This window comes from Scyliorhinus torazame, chromosome 11 (assembly GCF_047496885.1).
Source record: "Scyliorhinus torazame isolate Kashiwa2021f chromosome 11, sScyTor2.1, whole genome shotgun sequence".
In the NCBI taxonomy this organism is placed as follows: Eukaryota; Metazoa; Chordata; class Chondrichthyes; order Carcharhiniformes; family Scyliorhinidae; genus Scyliorhinus; species Scyliorhinus torazame.
Window position 1 is genome coordinate 254,259,544 of NC_092717.1, and position 19,868 is coordinate 254,279,411.

The following is a 19,868-nucleotide window of genomic DNA, read 5'->3' on the forward strand; positions in this document are numbered from 1 at the left end:
CTTCCATCGGGCAGGAGATACAGAAGTCTGAGAACACGCACGAACAGACTCAAAAACAGCTTCTTCCCCACTGTTATCAGACTCCTGAAAGACCCTGGGCGGGATTCTCCGACCCCCCACCGGGGATATTCGGCGGGGGGGGAAATCGCGCCGCGCCGGTTGGCGGGCCCCCCCCGGCGATTCTCCGGCCCGTGATGGGCCGAAGTCCCGCTGCTGGAATGCCTGTCCCGCCGGCGAGAATGAAACCACCTCTCTTACCGGCGGGACAAGGCGGCGCGGGCGGGCTCCGGGGTCCTGGGGGGGGGCGCGGGGCGATCTGGCCCTGGGGGGTGCCCCCACGGTGGCCTGGCCCACGATCGGGACCCACCAATCCGCGGGCGGGCCTGTGCCGTGGGGGCACTCTTTCCCTTCCGCCTTCGACATGGTCTCCACTATGGCGGAGGTGGAAGAGACCCCCCTCCACTGCGCATGTGCGGGGATGCCGTGAGCGGCCGCTGACGCTCCCGCGCATGCGCCGCACGGCAAAGTCATTTCCTCGCCAGCTGGCGGGGCGGGAATCAGTCCGGCGCGGGCCTAGCCCCTCAAGGTGAGGGCTCGGCCCCTCAAGATGTGGAGAATTCCGCACCTTTGAGGCGGCGCGATGCCGGACTGATTTGCGCCGTTTTTGGCACCGGTCGGCGGACATCGCGCCGATATCGGAGAATCCCCCCCCTCTTCTGGACCCTTTCAAAGTCCAACATATCTTTGGGCCCAAAACTGCTGACAATACTCCAAATGGGGTCTGACCAGAGCCTTATACAGCCTCAGAAGTACATCCCTGGTCTTGTATTCCAACCCTCTCGACAGGAATGCTAACATTGCATTTTCCGTCCTAACTGCCGACTGAACCTGCACATTAACCTGAAGAGAATCGTGAACAAGGACTCCCAAGCCCCCTTTGTGCTTCTGATTTCCTCAGCATCTCCCCATTTAGAAAATAGTCTGTGCCTAAATTCCTCCTTCCAAAGTGCATAACCTCACACTTTTCCACATTGCATTTCATTTGCCACTTCATTGCCTGCTCTCCTAGCCTGTCCAAATCCTTCTGCAGCCCCCTTGCTTCCTCAATACTACCTGTCCCTCTACAGATCTTTGTATCATCTGCAAATTTAGCAACAGTGCCTTCAGTTCCTTCTTCCAGATCATTAATGTATATTGTGAAAAGTTGTGGTCCCAGCACAGACCCCTGAGGCACACCACTAGTCACCGGCTGCCATCCTGAAAAAGACCCCTTTATCCCCACTCTCTGCCTTCTGCCAGTCAGCCAATCCTCTATCCATGCCAGGATCTTACCCTGAACACCATGGGCTCTTAACTTATTTAACAGTCTCCTATGTGGCACCTTGTCAAAGGTCTTCTGGAAATCTAAATAAATCACGTCCACTGGTTCTCCTTTGTCTAACTTCCTTGTTACCTCCTCAAAGAACTCTAACAGATTTGTCAGACATGACCTCCCTTTGACAAGCCGTGCTGACTCAGTCCTATTTTACCATGCACTTTGATGCACAATCAATTACACTCAAGACGAATAATTCCATAACTGAAGGCTTTAATCTGCTAGAACTCTTCCCCAGCAGCTTCGGTACAGAAAGTGAAGGCTGCTGGGACGGCACCGGTTCTTATACTCCGCCTCTCAGGGCGGAGCTATGTACAACAGCCAATGGTAGACTCCTGGGTCTAACCAATGGTCATCCACCTCTTAGGTACCGCAATACCTGGTAACTACCACATTCACCCCCTGTTAAAAAAGAGCCCGGCAGGGTGGTGGCCAGCGTTAATAGTCGCCTTTCGCATGCTATGACCAGGTATGGAGGTACCATGATGTCGAGGGTATTTACAAAGTGTTCATAGTGCAGCAATCAGTCGATCGGGTGGCCTGGTCATCCTTCTGGAGCGCCTGGGCCTCGGCGGTGATTCTGATGGGGGTCCCGGCGGTTGTGACTCCGGGAGCATGGTATCGTCCTCCCAAGCAGCTTCGTCACCCCTAGGCGGCGCTGTTGGGGCAAAAGGTGGACAGGGGGAGGGGCGCCTGTTGGGGGCGTCGGTGTGTGGTCGGGCCTAGGCAGGAGCGGCGGGAGCACTGACCCTCCAGTTAGGTGCTGTGGGGAGGGTGGGGGTGGGGGCAATGGTTCGAGTGCGCGTGGGGCTCCGGCGGGCGCCAGGTCCCGAAGGGAGACTGTGTCCTGCCGGCCGTCGGGGAACGCTACGTAGGCGTACTGGGGGTTGGCGTGCAGCAGGTGGACGCTCTCGACCAACGGGTCCGACTTGTGCGCCCGCACGTGTTTCCGAAGCAGGATGGGTCTGGGTGTCGCTAGCCAGGTTGGGAGCGAGGTCCCGGAGGAGGACTTCCTGGGGAAAACAAGGAGACGTTCGTGAGCTGTCTCATTTGTGGTTGTACAGAGCAGCGACCGGATGGAGTGGAGGGCCACCGGGAGGACTTCCTGCCAGCGGGAGGCTGGGAGATTCCTGGACCGGGAATTGACGCAGTTCGTCGCTCATAGAGGACCCCCTATCGCTGTGTATGTATGCGGGGAAACCGAACAGTGTAAAGATACCCTGGAGGGCCTTGATGACGGTGGTTGCGGTCATGTCGGGGCAGGGGATGGCGAATGGGAACCGGGAGTACTCGTCAATCACGTTCAGGAAGTACGTGTTGCGGTCGGTAGAGGGGAGGGGGCCCTTGAAATCCATGCTGAGGCGTTCAAAGGGACGGGAAGCCTTTATCAGGTGCGCCCTCTCTGGCCGGTAGAAGTGTGGTTTGCACTCCGTGCAGATTTGGCAGTCCCTGGTGGCTGTCCTGACCTCGTCGATGGAGTAGGGTAGGTTGCGGGTCTTGACAAAATGGAAAAAGCGAGTGACCCCCGGGTGGCAGAGGTCCTCGTGGAGGGATCGGAGGCGGTCCACTTGTGCGGTGGCACAAGTGCCGCGGGACAGGGCGTCAGGAGGCTCGTTCAGCTTCCCGGGACGGTACAAGATCTCGTAGTTGGAGGTGGAGAGTTCTATCCTCCACCGCAAGATCTTGTCGTTCTTAATCTTGCCCCGCTGTGCATTATCGAACATGAAGGCCACCGACCGTTGGTCCGTGAGGAGAGTGAATCTCCTGCCGGCCAGGTAATGCCTCCAGTGCCGCACAGCTTCTACTATGGCCTGGGCCTCCTTTTTGACTGAGGAGTGGTGAATTTCGGAAGCATGGAGGGTACGGGAGAAGAAAGCCACGGGCTTGCCCGCCTGGTTGAGGGTGGCCGCCAGAGCTACGTCTGACGCATCGCTCTCGACCTGGAAGGGGAGGGACTCGTCGATGGCGTGCATCGTGGCCTTAGCAATGTCTGCCTTGATGCGGCTGAAGGCCTGGTGGGCCTCCGTCGACAGGGGGAAGGTTGTGGACAGGATCAGGGGTCGAGCCTTGTCTGTGTAATAAGGGACCCATTGTGCATAATAGCTGAAGAACCCGAGGCAGCGCTTCAGGGCCTTGGGGCAGTGAGGGAGGGGGAACTCCATGAGGGGGCGCATGCGTTCGGGGTCGGGGCCTATGACTCCACTTCTCACTACGTAGACTACAATGGCTAGACGGTCAGTGCTAAACACGCATTTATTCTTATTGTAGGACAGATGAAGGATTTTCGCGGTCTGGAGGAATTTGCGGAGGTTGGTGTCGTGGTCCTGCTGGTCATGGCCGCAGATGGTGACGTTATCCAGATACGGGAACGTTGCGCGTAAGACGTACCGGTCAACCATTCGGTCCATCTCTCGCTGGAAGACCGAGACCCCATTAGTGACACCAAAGGGAACTCTTAAAAATTGATAGAGCCGCCCATCTGCTTCGAAGGCAGTGTACTGGCGGTTACTAGTGCGGAGGGGCAGCTGGTGGTGGGCGGACTTGAGATCCACCGTGGAGAAAACCTTGTACTGCGCGATCCTGTTTACCAGGTCGGCTATACGGGGGAGAGGGTACGCGTCCAGCTACGTAAACCTGTTGATGGTCTGACTGTAGTCAATGACCATCCTATGTTTCTCCCCGGTCTTTACCACCACTACTTGAGCTCTCCAGGGACTGTTGCTCGCTTCGATGACCCCTTCCCCCAGAAGCCTTTGGACCTCGGACCTGATGAAGGTCCGGTCCTAGGCACTGTACCGTCTGCTCCTGGTGGCGACGGGTTTGCAATCCGGGGTGAGGTTCGCAAACATGGAAGGCGGGTCGACCTTAAGGGTCGCGAGGCCGCAGACAGTAAGGGGGGGGTATTGGGCCGCCAAATTTAAAGGTCAGGCTTTGTAGGTGGCACTGGAAATCCAGCCCAAGGAGGGTGGCTGCGCAGAGGTGCGGCAGAACGTACAGGCGGAAATTGGTGAATTCCCTGCCTTGGACAGTGAGGTTCACTAGGCAGAATACCTGTATCTCCACCGAGTGTGACCCGGAGGCCAGGGCGATCCTTTGGTTTACAGGGTGGATTACAAGTGAACAGCGCCTTACCCTGTCGGGGTGAACAAAGCTTTCCCTGCTCCCAGAGTCAATCAGGCAAGACGTCTCGTGGCCGTTGATGAAGACCGTCGTCGTTGTAGCTGTTGCGAATGTCCGGGGTCGACTTTGGTCCAGTGTTACCGAGGCCAGATGAAGCAGTTGCGAGTTCTGATCGGGCAGCGTGTAGTCGACTGAGCTGGGGGCCTGGGCCCCATCCAAGATGGCGTCACCCATGGGTCGCACATGGAGTCCGGGGATGAAGATGATGGCGGCGGCGATGGACAAAATGGCGGCGCCCACCCGTCCAGTGTGGAGTCCGGGGACAAGATGGCCACGCCCGTGGGTCGCACGTGGCATTAGGATAGGGGGGTGGTGGTGAGCGCTGGCCGGACGGGGCCTGAAGGGAGGGTTGCCGCGGCGGTCTGGGGTCACTGGAGACCGCGGCCACGGCGCGGGCCTGGCAGACCCCCACAAAGTGGCCCTTCTTGCCGCACCCTTTGCAGGTGGCGGTGCGGGCCGGGCAGCGCGGGCGGGGATGATTCGCCTGCCGGCAGAAGAAACAGCGGGGCCCGGCGGCGTTAGCGGGCCGTCTCGCCGCGCAGGCTTGCGGGGTCAGGGGGACGGTCTGTGGGGCTGCCGCTGCGGGGTGCCACGCAGCCCAGGGGGCCGCCGCGCAATCGGGTGCAAAGGACAGCGCGTTTTAATATGCAACGTCCATGGACCCCGCCAGGGCCCGTGCCTCTGTAAGTCCCAGAGTTTCCCTTTCTAGGAGCCTTCGGCGGATATCGGGGGAAGTCATACCTGCCACGAAAGCATCCCTGATCAAAAGTTCCGTGTGCTCGCTCCCCGAAACTTGCGGGCAGCCACAGTTTCGGCCCAGCACCAGTAGCGCCCGGTAGAAAAACACCCAGGTTGATAGGGTTGTGAAGAAGGCCTATGGAGTGTTGGCCTTTATTGGTAGAGGGATTGAGTTCCGGAGTCGGGAGGTCATGTTGCAGCTGTACAGAACTCTGGTACGGCCGCATTTGGAGTAGTGCGTACAGTTCTGGTCACCGCATTATAGGAAGGACGTGGAGGCTTTGGAGCGGGTGCAGAGGAGATTTACCAGGATATTGCCTGGTATGGAGGGAAAATCTTATGAGGAAAGGCTGATGGACTTGAGGTTGTTTTCGTTGGAGAGAAGAAGGTTAAGAGGAGTCTTAATAGAGGCATACAAAATGATCAGGGGGTTGGATAGGGTGGACAGTGAGAGCCTTCTCCCGCGGATGGAAATGGCTGGCACGAGGGGACATAGCTTTAAACTGAGGGGTAATAGATATAGGACAGAGGTCAGAGGTAGGTTCTTTACGCAAAGAGTGGTGAGGCCGTGGAAGCCCTACCTGCTACAGTAGTGAACTCGCCAACATTGAGGGCATTTAAAAGTTTATTGGATAAACATATGGATGATAATGGCATAGTGTAGGTTAGATGGCTTTTGTTTCGGTGCAACATCGTGGGCCGAAGGGCCTGTACTGCGCTGTATTGTTCTATGTTCTATGTTCTAAATCTTCCAACGTTTCCTCGGGGCTTTGCCTCCTAGTCGCCAGCAGGTGACGAGCGTAGACCTGGTTCACAGGGCGGATGTAATGTCCTTCCAGCAGTTCGATAGCAGCGGTATAGTTCTCCGCCTCCTCGATAAGGGGGTATATCCCAGGGCTTACCCGGGAGTGCAAGAGATGCATCTTCTGTCCTTCCGTGGGGGTGCCTACGGCCGTGTCGAGGTAGCCTTTAAAGCACGTCAGCCAGTGTTTAAAAATAGCAGCAGAGTTGTCCGCGTGGGGGCTGAGCTGAAGGCACTCCGGTTTGATACGGAGATCCATCCTTCCAGCTGAGGTGGTAGCAGATTAAATTGATGCACAATCAATTACTCTCGAGACGAATAATTCCATAACTAATAGGCTTTAATCTGCTAGAACTCTTCCCCAGCAGCTTCGATACTGAAAGTGAAGGCTGCTGGGACGGCACCGGTTCTTATACTCCGCCTCTCAGGGCGGAGCTTTATACGTTAGCCAATGGCAGACTCCTGGGTCTAACCAATGGTCATCCACCTCTGAGGTACCGCAATACCTGGTACTACCACACACCTCCAAGTACTTTGCGATCTCATCTTCAATAACAGACTCTAAAATCTGACCAATGACCGAAGTCAGGCTAACCGGCCTATAATTTACCGTCTTCTGCCTCCCTCCCTTCTTAAACAGTGGTTCTTAAACAGAAGCCACCTTCCAGTCCTCTGGGACCCTCCGTACCTCCATTCCTGAAAGATTATCACCAATGCCTCCTCAATCTCCTCAGCTATCTCTTTTAGGACCCTGGGGTGTAGTCCATCCGGTCCAGGTGACTTATCCACCTTCAGACCTTAGTAATGGTCACTGCACTTACCTCTGCCCCCTGATTCTCCTGGAGCTCTGGCATCCCACTGGTGTCTCCCACCGTGAAGACTGATGCGAAGTAACTATTCAGTTCTTCTGTGTTTCCTATTATTATTTCTCCAGCCACGTTTTCCAGTGGTCCAAGGTCTATTTTTGCTTCTCTCTTACCTTTTCTATATTGAAAGAAACTCTTCCTATCTTCCTTTATATTACTAGCTAGCTTGCACTCATACTTCATCTTCTCCCCCTTATTGTTTTTTTAATTGTCCTCTGTTCGCTTTTAAATGATTCCCAATCCTCTGACTTCCCACTAATGCTCGCCACTTTGTATGCTTTTTCTTTAGCTTTTATGCTGTCCTTGACTTCCCTCATCAGCCTTGGATGCCTTGCCCTCCCCTTAGTATGTTTCCTCCTCCTTGGGATGAATTTCTGTTGTCCCTCCCGAATAACCCCCCAAAAACTCCAGCCATTGCTGTTCCCCTGTCTTCCCTGCTAGGCTCCTTTTCCAATCAGCTCTGGCCAGCTCCTCCCTCATGTCTTTGTAGTTACCCGTATTTAATTGTAATACCGTTACATCTGATTGCAGCTTCTCCCTCTCAAACTGCAGGGTAAATTCTATCATCTTGTGGTCACTGCTCCCTAAGGGTTCCTTCACCTTATGTTGCCTAATCAAGTCTCCCTCATTACATATCATAGAATCATATCATAGAATTTACAGTGCAGAAGGAGGCCATTCAACCCATCGAGTCTGCTCCGGCCCTTGGAAAGAGCACCCAACTTAAGCCCCACGTCTCCACCCTTTATTCCCGTAACCCAGTCGAATCTTTTTGGTCACTAAGGGCAATTAATCACGGTCAACCCACCGAACCTGCACAGCTTTGGACTGTGGGAAGAAACCGGAGCAGCCGAAGGTAACCCACGCACACACGGGGAGAACGTGCAGACTCCGCACAGACAGTGACCCAGTGGGGAATCGAACCTGGGACCCTGGAGCTGTGGAGCAACTGTGCTAACCACTGTGCTACCAAGCTGCTCTATCACATAACAATAAATCAAATCCAACCCAATGTATTGAACTGACAGGGCATATAGGGCCTCGGTGATGGTGCACCTGTGCACCGAGGTCTGTGAGATTCCGGACAGATTCCGGACAGGCCTTCACTTTGTGCCAGGTCTCCGTTGGGTGGGGTCTCCGTGTTCTGGGATTTCTGTGTCATGGGGTCTCCGTGTCGTGGGGTCTCCGTGTTGTGGGGTCTCCGTGTCGTGGGGCCTCGCTGGGTGGGGTCTCCGTGCTGTGAGGACCCCGTGCCGTGTGGACCCCGTGCCGTGAGGACCCCGTGCCGTGAGGACCCCGTGCCGTGAGGACCCCGTGCTGTGAGGACCCCGTGCCGTGAGGACCCCGTGCCGTGAGGACCCCGTGCCGTGAGGACCCCGTGCCGTGAGGACCCCGTGCTGTGAGGACCCTGTGCTGTGAGGACCGGGTGCCGTGAGAATCGCCCAGTGTCACTCTGCACAACCATGGGGCTTGGTGGGCGGTCATTGGGCTGCGCAGCAAGGTAGCTGCCTTGCAGGCTGTGACAATGGCGGTCCGTGCTCGTACACCCTGATCCTGTGGGGGTTCACTGCGACCCCCAGGATTCACCCTCCTGTCACCCCCCCCCCCCCCCCCGGGGCCACCCCCCCACCCTCCTGTCACCCCCCCGGGCCCAACCCCCCCCCCCGACCCCCCTCTCCCCCCCACCCCCCCGACCCCCCGTGAGGCAGCAGTGCTAATCACCGTTCTGCCCGGGTCCCCGGCACCGTGAGGCAGCAGTGCTAATCACCGTTCTGCCCGGGTCCCCGGCACCGTGAGGCAGCAGTGCTAATCACCGTTCTGCCCGGGTCCCCGGCACCGTGAGGCAGCAGTGCTAATCACCGTGCTGCCCGGGTCCCCTGCACCGCGAGGCAGCAGTGCTAATCACCGAGCTGCCAGGCTCCCCGGCACCGTGAGGCAGCAGTGCTAATCACGAGCTGCCCGGGTCCCCTGCACCGCGAGGCAGCAGTGCTAATCACCGAGCTGCCCGGGTCCCCGGCACCGTGAGGCAGCAGTGCTAATCACCGTTCTGCCCGGGTCCCGGCACCGTGAGGCAGCAGTGCTAATCACCGTTCTGCCCGGGTCCTGGCACCGTGAGGCAGCAGTGCTAATCACCGTTCTGCCCGGGTCCCGGCACCGTGAGGCAGCAGTGCTAATCACTGAGCTGCCAGGGTCCCCGGCACCGCGAGGCAGCAGTGCTAATCACCGTTCTGCCCGGATCCCGGCACCGTGAGGCAGCAGTGCTAATCACCGAGCTGCCAGGGTCCCCGGCACCGCGAGGCAGCAGTGCTAATCACCGTTCTGCCCGGGTCCCGGCACCGTGAGGCAGCAGTGCTAATCACCGAGCTGCCAGAGTCCCCGGCACCGCGAGGCAGCAGTGCTAATCACCGTTCTGCCCAGGTCCCGGCACCGTGAGGCAGCAGTGCTAATCACCGAGCTGCCAGGGTCCCCGGCACCGCGAGGCAGCAGTGCTAATCACCGTTCTGCCCGGGTCCCGGCACCGTGAGGCAGCAGTGCTAATCACCGAGCTGCCCTGATCCCCGGCACCGTGAGGCAGCAGTGCTAATCACCGAGCTGCCCGGGTCCCCGGCACCGTGAGGCAGCAGTGCTAATCACCGAGCTGCCTGGGTCCCCGGCACCATGAGGCAGCAGTGCTAATCACCGTTCTGCCCGTGTCCCGGCACCGTGAGGCAGCAGTGCTAATCACCGTTCTGCCCGGGTCCCTGCACCGTGAGGCAGCAGCGCTAATCGCCGAGCTGCCAGGGTCCCCGGCACCGCGAGGCAGCAGTGCTAATCACCGTTCTGCCCGGGTCCCGGCACCGTGAGGCAGCAGTGCTAATCACCGAGCTGCCAGGGTCCCTGCACCGTGAGGCAGCAGTGCTAATCACCGAGCTGCCAGGGTCCCCGGCACCGCGAGGCAGCAGTGCTAATCACCGTTCTGCCCGGGTCCCTGCACCGTGAGGCAGCAGTGCTAATCACCGAGCTGCCAGGGTCCCCGGCACCGCGAGGCAGCAGTGCTAATCACCGTTCTGCCCGGGTCCCGGCACCGTGAGGCAGCAGTGCTAATCACCGAGCTGCCAGGGTCCCCGGCACCGCGAGGCAGCAGTGCTAATCACCGTTCTGCCCGGGTCCCGGCACCGTGAGGCAGCAGCGCTAATCACCGAGCTGCCAGGGTCCCCGGCACCGCGAGGCAGCAGTGCTAATCACCGTTCTGCCCGGGTCCCGGCACCGTGAGGCAGCAGTGCTAATCACCGAGCTGCCCTGATCCCCGGCACTGTGAGGCAGCAGTGCTAATCACCGAGCTGCCCGGGTCCCCGGCACCGTGAGGCAGCAGTGCTAATCACCGTGCTGCCCGGGTCCCCGGCACCGTGAGGCAGCAGTGCTAATCACCGAGCTGCCCTGATCCTCGGCACCGTGAGGCAGCAGTGCTAATCACCGAGCTGCCCTGATCCTCGGCACCGTGAGGCAGCAGTGCTAATCACCGAGCTGCCCGGGTCCCCGGCACCGTGAGGCAGCAGTGCTAATCACCGAGCTGCCCTGATCCTCGGCACCGTGAGGCAGCAGTGCTAATCACCGAGCTGCCCGCGTCCCGGCACCGTGAGGCAGCAGTGCTAATCACCGAGCTGCCCAAATCCCCGGCACCGTGAGGCAGCAGTGCTAATCACCGAGCTGCTCTGATCCCCGGCACCGTGAGGCAGCAGTGCTAATCACCGAGCTGCCCGGGTTCCTGCACCGTGAGGCAGCAGTGCTAATCACCGAGCTGCCAGGGTCCCCGGCACCGTGAGGCAGCAGTGCTAATCACCGAGCTGCCAGGGTCACCGGCACCGTGAGGCAGCAGTGCTAATCACCGAGCTGCCAGGGTCACCGGCACCGTGAGGCAGCAGTGCTAATCACCGAGCTGCCCGGGTCCCCGGCACCGTGAGGCAGCAGTGCTAATCACCGAGCTGCCAGGGTCACCGGCACCGTGAGGCAGCAGTGCTAATCACCGAGCTGCCAGGGTCCCCGGCACCGTGAGGCAGCAGTGCTAATCACCGAGCTGCCAGGGTCCCCGGCACTGTGAGGCAGCAGTGCTAATCACCGAGCTGCCAGGGTCACCGGCACCGTGAGGCAGCAGTGCTAATCACCGTGCTGCCCACCGCTTGGTTGTATTATCCATCTCTTGACGGCACATTCTTTTCTGCTTCATTTTAATCTCTATATCTTTTGTGATCCAGGGACCTGTGGATTTGATTACACCACCTTTCCCCTTCGAGGGAACATAGCTTGACTGGGCCTGAGCTGGGTCTTGTCTCAATGTAGCTCAGTGCTCAGTTAATGGTGCCGACTGATATTTGACCCCCATTTATTCAACCCAGATCGATTCTTACCCCTTTGAAGTTGGCTTTGCCCCAGTTAATTATTCTCACCCTGTCCTTTTCGATAATCAGCCTAAACTTTATGATATAATGATCACTGATTCCCAAATGTTGTGTGACTGACATTTGTCCCACCTCATTCCCACGGACCAGGTTTAGCAGCCCCCTTGTTGAACTGGAAACATACTGCTGTCGAAAATCCTCTCCAGGAATTCTTGCCCCCTCTTCCCTTTACACGAATACTATCCCAGTCTACATTCAGATAAATAAAGTCCCCCAACTCCATAACTGCTCAATAATTGTTGCATTGCTCTGAAACCAGGTTCCTTCACATCTTTCCCAATAGTTGGTGGCCAGGAGACCATAGGGAGCAGTACTTTCATTCTTCCACGTGATGTGGCTGTCAGTGGGCCAGAATATGTTGCCCATACCTAATTACCCTTGAACTGAGTGGATTGCACGGCCAGTTCAGAGGGAAGGAAAGAGTTAAACTCGTGGTTATGGGTCTGGAGGCCAGATTGGGTAAGGATTTATCCTCAACACCCCAGGATCCAGGAATGTTTAATTGAACAGAGAGTGAGGAGGCTGAGGGACTGGGGGCTGAGGGACTGGAGGCTGAGTGACTGGGGGCTGAGGGACTGGAGGCTGAGGGACTGGAGGCTGAGGGGCTGGAGGCTGTGGGACTGGAGGCTGAGGGACTGGAGGCTGAGGGACTGGAGGCTGAGGGACTGGAGGCTGAGGGGACTGGAGGCTGAGGGACTGGAGGCTGAGGGACTGGAGGCTGAGGGACTCGAGGCTGAGGGGCTGGAGGCTGAGTGACTGGAGGCTGAGGGACTGGAGGCTGAGTGACTGGAGGCTGAGGGACTGGAGGCTGAGGGACTGGAGGCTGAGGGACTGGAGGCTGAGGGACTGGAGGCTGAGGGACTCGAGGCTGAGGGGCTGGAGGCTGAGTGACTGGAGGCTGAGGGACTGGAGGCTGAGGGACTGGAGGCTGAGGGACTGGAGGCTGAGGGAATTGAGGCTGAGGGGACTGGAGGTTGAGGGGACTGGAGACTGAGGGACTGGAGGCTGAGGGACTGGAGGCTGAGGGACTGGAGGCTGAGGGACTGGAGGTTGAGGGGACTGGAGGCTGAGTGACTGGAGGCTGAGGGGCTGGAGGCTGAGGGACTCGAGGCTGAGGAACTGGAGGCTGAGGGACTGGAGGCTGAGGGACTGGAGGCTGAGGGAATTGAGGCTGAGGGACTGGAGGCTGAGGGACTGGAGGCTGAGGGACTGGAGGCAGAGGGACTGGAGGCTGAGGGGACTGGAGCTGAGGGGACTGGAGGCTGAGGGGCTGGAGGCTGAGGGACCGGAGGCTGAGGGACTGGAGGCTGAGGGAAAGGAGTTTGAGGGACTGGAGCTGAGGGGACTGGAGGCTGAGGGACTGGAGGCTGAGGGACTGGAGGCTGAGGGGACTGGAGGCTGAGGGACTGGAGGCTGAGTGACTGGAGGCTGAGGGACTGGAGGCTGAGGGACTGGAGGCTGAGGGGACTGGAGGTTGAGGGGACTGGAGACTGAGGGACTGGAGGCTGAGGGACTGGAGGCTGAGGGACTGGAGGTTGAGGGGACTGGAGGCTGAGGGACTGGAGGCTGAGGGACTGGAGGCTGAGGGACTCGAGGCTGAGGGACTGGAGGCTGAGGGACTGGAGGCTGAGGCACTGGAGGTTGAGGGACTGGAGGTTGAGGGACTGGAGGCTGAGGGACTGGAGGCTGAAGGACTGGAGGCTGAGGGACTGGAGGCTGAGGGACTGGAGGCTGAGGGACTGGAGGCTGAGGGACTGGAGGTTGAGGGACTGGAGGCTGAGGGACTGGAGACTGAGGGACTGGAGGCTGAGGGAATTGAGGCTGAGGGACTGGAGGCTGAGGGACTGGAGGCTGAGGGACTGGAGGTTGAGGGACTCGAGGCTGAGGGACTGGAGGCTGAGGGACTGGTGACTGAGGGACTGGAGGCTGAGGGAATTGAGGCTGAGGGACTGGAGACTGAGGGACTGGAGGCTGAGGGACTGGAGGTTGAGGGACTGGAGGCTGAGGGACTGGAGACTGAGGGACTGGAGGCTGAGGGAATTGAGGCTGAGGGACTGGAGGCTGAGGGACTGGAGGCTGAGGGACTGGAGGCTGAGGGACTGGAGGCTGAGGGGACTGGAGGCTGAGGGGACTGGAGGCTGAGGGACTAGTGACTGAGGGGCTGGAGACTGAGGGACTGGAGGCTGAGTGACTGGAGGTTGAGGGACTGGAGGCTGAGGGACTGGAGACTGAGGGACTGCAGGCTGAGGGGTCTGGAGGTTGAGGGACTGGAGGCTGAGTGACTGGAGGTTGAGGGACTGGAGGCTGAGGGACTGGAGGCTGAGGGACTGGAGGCTGAGGGACTGGAGGCTGAGGGACTGGAGGCTGAGGGACTGGAGACTGAGGGACTGGAGACTGAGGGACCGGAGGCTGAGGGACTGGAGGCTGAGTGACTGGAGGTTGAGGAACTGGAGGCTGAGGGACTGGAGGCTGAGGGACTGGAGGCTGAGAGACTGGAGGCTGAGGGACTCGAGGCTGAGGGACTGGAGACTGAGGGACTGGAGACTGAGGGACTGGAGACTGAGGGACTGGAGACTGAGGGACTGCAGGCTGAGGGACCGGAGGCTGAGTGACTGGAGGCTGAGTGACTGGAGGTTGAGGGACTGGAGGCTGAGGGACTGGAGGCTGAGGGACTGGAGGCTGAGGGACTGGAGGCTGAGGGACTCGAGGCTGAGGGACTGGAGACTGAGGGACTGGAGACTGAGGGACCGGAGACTGAGGGACTGGAGACTGAGGGACTGCAGGCTGAGGGGTCTGGAGGCTGAGGGACTGGAGGCTGAGGGGTCTGGAGGCTGAGGGACTGGAGGCTGTGGGACTGGAGGCTGAGGGACTGGAGGCTGTGGGACTGGAGGCTGAGGGACTGGAGGCTGTGGGACTGGAGGCTGAGGGACTGGAGGCTGTGGGACTGGAGGCTGAGGGACTCGAGGCTGAGGGACTGGAGACTGAGGGACTGGAGACTGAGGGACCGGAGGCTGAGGGACTGGAGACTGAGGGACTGGAGACTGAGGGACTGCAGGCTGAGGGGTCTGGAGGCTGAGGGACTGGAGGCTGAGGGGTCTGGAGGCTGAGGGACTGGAGGCTGTGGGACTGGAGGCTGAGGGACTGGAGGCTGTGGGACTGGAGGCTGAGGGACTGGAGGCTGAGGGACTGGAGGCTGTGGGACTGGCGATTGAGGGGCTGGAAGCTGAGGGACTGGAGGCTGAGGGACTGGAGGCTGAGGGACTGGAGGCTGAGGGACTGGGGGCTGAGGGACTGGAGGCTGAGGGACTGGAGGCTGAGGGACTGGAGGCTGAGGGACTGGCGATTGAGGGGACTGGAGTGTTTCTGAATGGAAAATGAATTCAATCACAAATATTCTTCAAATTCTTTATTTGTGAATCTGGCAACTTGTGCCGGTGAATTGTGCCAGAAGGTTGCGGGGGTCAGTGGCGACGGTGAGCTGTGTCTGGGTGGAGATGTGGAGCAGTTTGTCACTCGGTCCGAAAGAACCTTTATCGCTTCTTCTTACTGGCAGCTTCCTGGGCAGCTGCCGCTAAAGCCTCCTTCTCCCTCCTCGCTCTCTGAGCTTTCCTCGCCAGTGGGGTCTTCGCTGCCCAATTCTGAGGAGGAAGAGACATCGAGAATTAATGAGAGAAAGAGAGAGGGGGGAGAGAGAGAAGAGGGAATCGAAAGAGAGAGAGCGAGAGAGGGAACAGAGAGAGAGGGAAGAGAGGGAGAGACAGAGGGAACAGAGGGAGAGAGGGAGAGAGAGAGAGAGAGTGAGCGAGAGGGAACAGAGAGAGAGAGTGAACGGAGAGAGAGGGAACAGAGGGAGAGAGGGAGAAGAGAGAGAGAGAGAGAGAGAGAGAGACAGAGGGGGAACAGAGAGAAAGAGCGAGGGAACAGAGAGAGAGAGAGAGAGGAAACAGAGAGAGAGAGAACAGAGAGAGAGAGGGGGAACAGAGAGAGAGAGAGAGAACAGAGAGAGCGAGAGAGTGGGAGAGGGAACAGAGAGAGAGAGGGGGGAAAAGAGAGAGAGAGAGAGGGGGAACAGAGAGAGAGAGAGAGAGATTGAGGGAACAGAGAGAGAGAGGGAGAGAGGGAACAGAGAGAGAGAGAGTGAGGGAACAGAGATAGAGAGAGGGAACAGAGAGAGAAGGGCGAGAGAGAACAGAGAGAGAGAGAGTGAGAGAGGGAACAGAGAGAGAGAGAACGAGAGGGAACAGAGAGAGAGGGAACAAAGAGAGAGGGAACAGAGAGAGAGAGAACAGAGAGAGAGAGAGGGAACAGAGAGAGAGACAGAGTGGGAGAACAGAGAGAGAGAGAGAGAGAGGGAAGAGAAAGAGAGAGAGAGAGCAGAGAGACAGAGAGAGAGAACACAGAGAGAGAGAGGGAACAGAGAGAGAGAGAGAGAGAACAGAGAAAGAGGGAGAGAGGGAACAGAGAGAGAGAGAGAGAGAGAAGAGCGAGGAACAGAGAGTTAGAGAGAGAGAGGGAACAGACAGAGAGAGCGAACCGAGAGAGAAAGAGAGTGAGAGAGGGAACTGAGAGAGAGAGATAAAGGGAACACAGAGAGAGAGAGAGAGGGAACAGAGAGAGAGAGAGAGAGAGCGAACAGAGAGAGCGAGAGAGAGGGAACAGAGAGAGAGAGACAGAGAACAGAGAGAGAGCGAGGGAACAGAGAGAGAGAGAGGGAACAGAGACAGAGAGAGAGGGAATAGAGAAAGAGAGAGAGAGAGCGAACAGAGAGAGAGGGAACAGAGAGAGAGGGGGAACAGCGAGAGAGTGGGAATAGAGAGAGAGAGGGAACAGAGAGGGAGATGGAGCGTGAACAGAGGGAGAGTGAGGGAACAGAGAGAGAGGGAGAGATGGAACAGTGTGCGAGGGAGAGAGAACAGAGAGAGAGAGAGAACAGAGAGAGAGAGAGGGAACAGAGGGAGAGAGAGAGAGAGAGGGAACAGAGAGAGAGGGAGGGAGGGAACTGAGAGAGAGAGAGAGTGAGAGAACAGAGAGAGAGTGAGGGAAAGAGAGAGAAGTGGACCAGAGAGAGATAGAGAGAGAGAGGGAACAGAGTGAAAGAGAGAGGGAGCAGAGGGAGAGAGAGAGGGGGAACATAGAGAGAGAGAGTGAGGGAACAGAGAGAGAGAGAGAGAACAGAGAGAGAGAGAGAGGGAACAGAGAGAGAGAGAACAGAGAGAGAGAGAAAAAGAGAGGGAACAGAGAGAGAGAGAGAGAACAGAGAGAGAGAGAACAGAAAGAGAGAGAGAGGTAACAGAGAGAGAGAGAGAACAGAGAGAGAGAGAGAGAACAGAGAGAGAGAGAGAGAGAGGGAGGGAACAGCGAGAGAGAGAGAGAGAACAGAGAGAGAGAGAGTGAGGGAACAGAGAGAGAGAGAGAGAGTGAGGGAACAGAGAGAGAGAGAGGGAACAGAGAGAGAGAGGGAACAGAAACAGAGAGAGAGGGAATAGAGAAAGAGAGAGTGAGAGGGAACAGAGAGAGAGGGAACAGAGAGAGAGGGGGAACAGAGAGAGAGCGGGAGAGCGGGAATAGAGAGAGAGGGAACAGAGAGGGAGATGGAGAGGGAACAGATGGAGAGTGAGGGAACAGAGAGAGAGGGAGAGATGGAACAGTGTGAGAGGGAGAGAGAACAGAGAGAGAGAGAGAGAGAACAGAGTGAGAGGGAGCGGGAACAGAGACAGAGAGAGAGAGAGAGAGAGAGAGAAAACAGAGAGAGAGGGAATAGAGAGAGAGGGGGGGAACAGAGAGAGAGAGAGGGAACAGAGACACAGCGAGTGAGAGGGAACAGAGAGAGGGAACAGAGACAGAGAGAGAGGGAATAGTGAAAGAGAGAGAGAGAGGGAACAGAGAGAGAGGGAACATAGAGAGAGAGAGAGAGAGGGGGAACAGAGAGAGAGAGCGGGAACAGAGAGAGAGAGAGCGGGAACAGAGAGAGAGAGGGAACAAAGAGGGAGAGTGAGAGGGAACCGAGGGAGAGTGAGGGATCAGAGAGATAGGGAGTGAGGGAACAGAGAGAGAGTGAGAGAACACAGAGATCGAGAGAGGGAACAGAGAGAGAGAGCGAGAGAGAGAGAACAGAGAGAGAGAGAGAGTGAGGGAACAGAGAGAGAAGTGGACCAGAGAGAGATAGAGAGAGAGAGAGGGAACAGAGAGAGAGAGAGAGAGAGTGAACAGAGAGACAGAGTGAGGGAACAGAGAGAGAGTGAGGGAACAGAGAGAGAGAGAGAGAGTGAGAGAATAGAGAGAGATAGAGAGAGAGAGGGAACAGAGTGAAAGAGAGAGGGAGCAGAGGGAGAGAGGGAACAGAGAGGGAGATGGAGCGTGAACAGAGGGAGAGTGAGGGAACAGAGAGAGAGGGAGAGATGGAAGAGTGTGCGAGGGAGAGAGAACAGAGAGAGAGAGAGAACAGAGAGAGAGAGAGAGAGAGGGAACAGAGAGAGAGAGAGAGAGAGAGGGAACAGAGAGAGAGGGAGGGAGGGAACTGAGAGAGAGAGAGAGTGAGAGAACAGAGAGAGAGTGAGGGAAAGAGAGAGAAGTGGACCAGAGAGAGATAGAGAGAGAGAGGGAACAGAGTGAAAGAGAGAGGGAGCAGAGGGAGAGAGAGAGGGGGAACATAGAGAGAGAGAGTGAGGGAACAGAGAGAGAGAGAGAGAACAGAGAGAGAGAGAGAGGGAACAGAGAGAGAGAGAACAGAGAGAGAGAGAAAAAGAGAGGGAACAGAGAGAGAGAGAGAGAACAGAGAGAGAGAGAGAGAGAACAGAAAGAGAGAGAGAGGTAACAGAGAGAGAGAGAGAACAGAGAGAGAGAGGAAACAGAGAGAGAGAGAACAGAGAGAGAGAGAGAGAGGGAGGGAACAGCGAGCGAGAGAGAGGGAACAGAGAGAGAGAGAGTGAGGGAACAGAGAGAGAGAGAGAGAGTGAGGCAACAGAGAGAGAGAGAGGGAACAGAGAGAGAGAGGGAACAGAAACAGAGAGAGAGGGAATAGAGAAAGAGAGAGTGAGAGGGAACAGAGAGAGAGGGAACAGAGAGAGAGGGGGAACAGAGAGAGAGCGGGAGAGCGGGAATAGAGAGAGAGGGAACAGAGAGGGAGATGGAGAGGGAACAGATGGAGAGTGAGGGAACAGAGAGAGAGGGAGAGATGGAACAGTGTGAGAGGGAGAGAGAACAGAGAGAGAGAGAGAGAGAACAGAGTGAGAGGGAGCGGGAACAGAGACAGAGAGAGAGAGAGAGAGAGAGAGAAAACAGAGAGAGAGGGAATAGAGAGAGAGAGGGGAACAGAGAGAGAGAGAGGGAACAGAGACACAGCGAGTGAGAGGGAACAGAGAGAGGGAACAGAGACAGAGAGAGAGGGAATAGTGAAAGAGAGAGAGAGAGGGAACAGAGAGAGAGGGAACATAGAGAGAGAGAGAGAGAGGGGGACAGAGAGAGAGAGAGAGAGCGGGAACAGAGAGAGAGAGAGAGCGGGAACAGAGAGAGAGAGGGAACAGAGAGGGAGAGTGAGAGGGAACCGAGGGAGAGTGAGGGATCAGAGAAATAGGGAGTGAGGGAACAGAGAGAGAGAGAGTGAGAGAACACAGAGATCGAGAGAGGGAACAGAGAGAGAGAGCGAGAGAGAGAGAACAGAGAGAGAGAGAGAGTGAGGGAACAGAGAGAGAAGTGGACCAGAGAGAGATAGAGAGAGAGAGAGGGAACAGAGAGACAGAGTGAGGGAACAGAGAGAGAGTGAGGGAACAGAGAGAGAGAGAGAGAGTGAGAGAATAGAGAGAGATAGAGAGTGAGAGGGAACAGAGTGAAAGAGAGAGGGAGCAGAGGGAGAGAGAGAGGGGGAACATAGAGAGAGAGAGTGAGGGAACAGAGAGAGAGAGAGAGAGAGAACAGAGAGAGAGAGGGAACAGAGAGAGAGAGAACAGAGAGAGAGAGAAAAAGAGAGGGAGCAGAGAGAGAGAGAGAGAGAACAGAGAGAGAGAGAGAGAGAACAGAGAGAGAGAGAGAGAGGTAACAGAGAGAGAGAGAGAACAGATAGAAAGAGGGAGAGAGAGAACAGAGAGAGAGAGAGAGAACAAAGAGAGAGAGAGAGGGAACAGCGCGAGAGAGAGAGGGAACAGAGAGAGAGTGAGCGAACAGAGAGAGGGAAGAAAGAGAGCGAGAGAGAGGGAACAGAGAGAGAGACAGAGAATATAGAGAGAGAGAGGGAACAGAGAGAGAGAGAGGGAACAGAGAGAGAGAGAGGGAACAGAAACAGAGAGAGAGGGAATAGAGAAAGAGAGAGAGGGAACAGAGAGAGAGGGAACAGAGAGAGTGGGGGAACAGAGAGAGAGGGAGAGATGGAACAGTGTGAGAGGGAGAGAGAACACAGAGAGAGAGAGAGAGAACACAGAGAGAGAGAGCGGGAACAGAGAGAGAGAGAGAGAACAGAGCGAGAATGAACACAGAGA

At 57.3% G+C, this 19,868-nt stretch overlaps 1 protein-coding gene across 2 annotated transcripts in view; it reads right to left on the minus strand.

Moving 5' to 3' along the window:
* Positions 1-14,788: 14,788 nt before the first annotated feature.
* The window catches only part of LOC140385924 (dynein regulatory complex protein 11-like), a 1,066,524-nt gene continuing 1,061,444 nt past the window's right edge, over positions 14,789-19,868 (minus strand). For both annotated transcript variants that reach the window (XM_072468573.1, XM_072468575.1), the window contains one exon: positions 14,789-15,035. In XM_072468573.1, the coding sequence (XP_072324674.1) occupies positions 14,928-15,035 (108 nt within the window). In that variant the 3' untranslated portion in view covers positions 14,789-14,927. The remainder of the gene's footprint in view (positions 15,036-19,868) is intronic.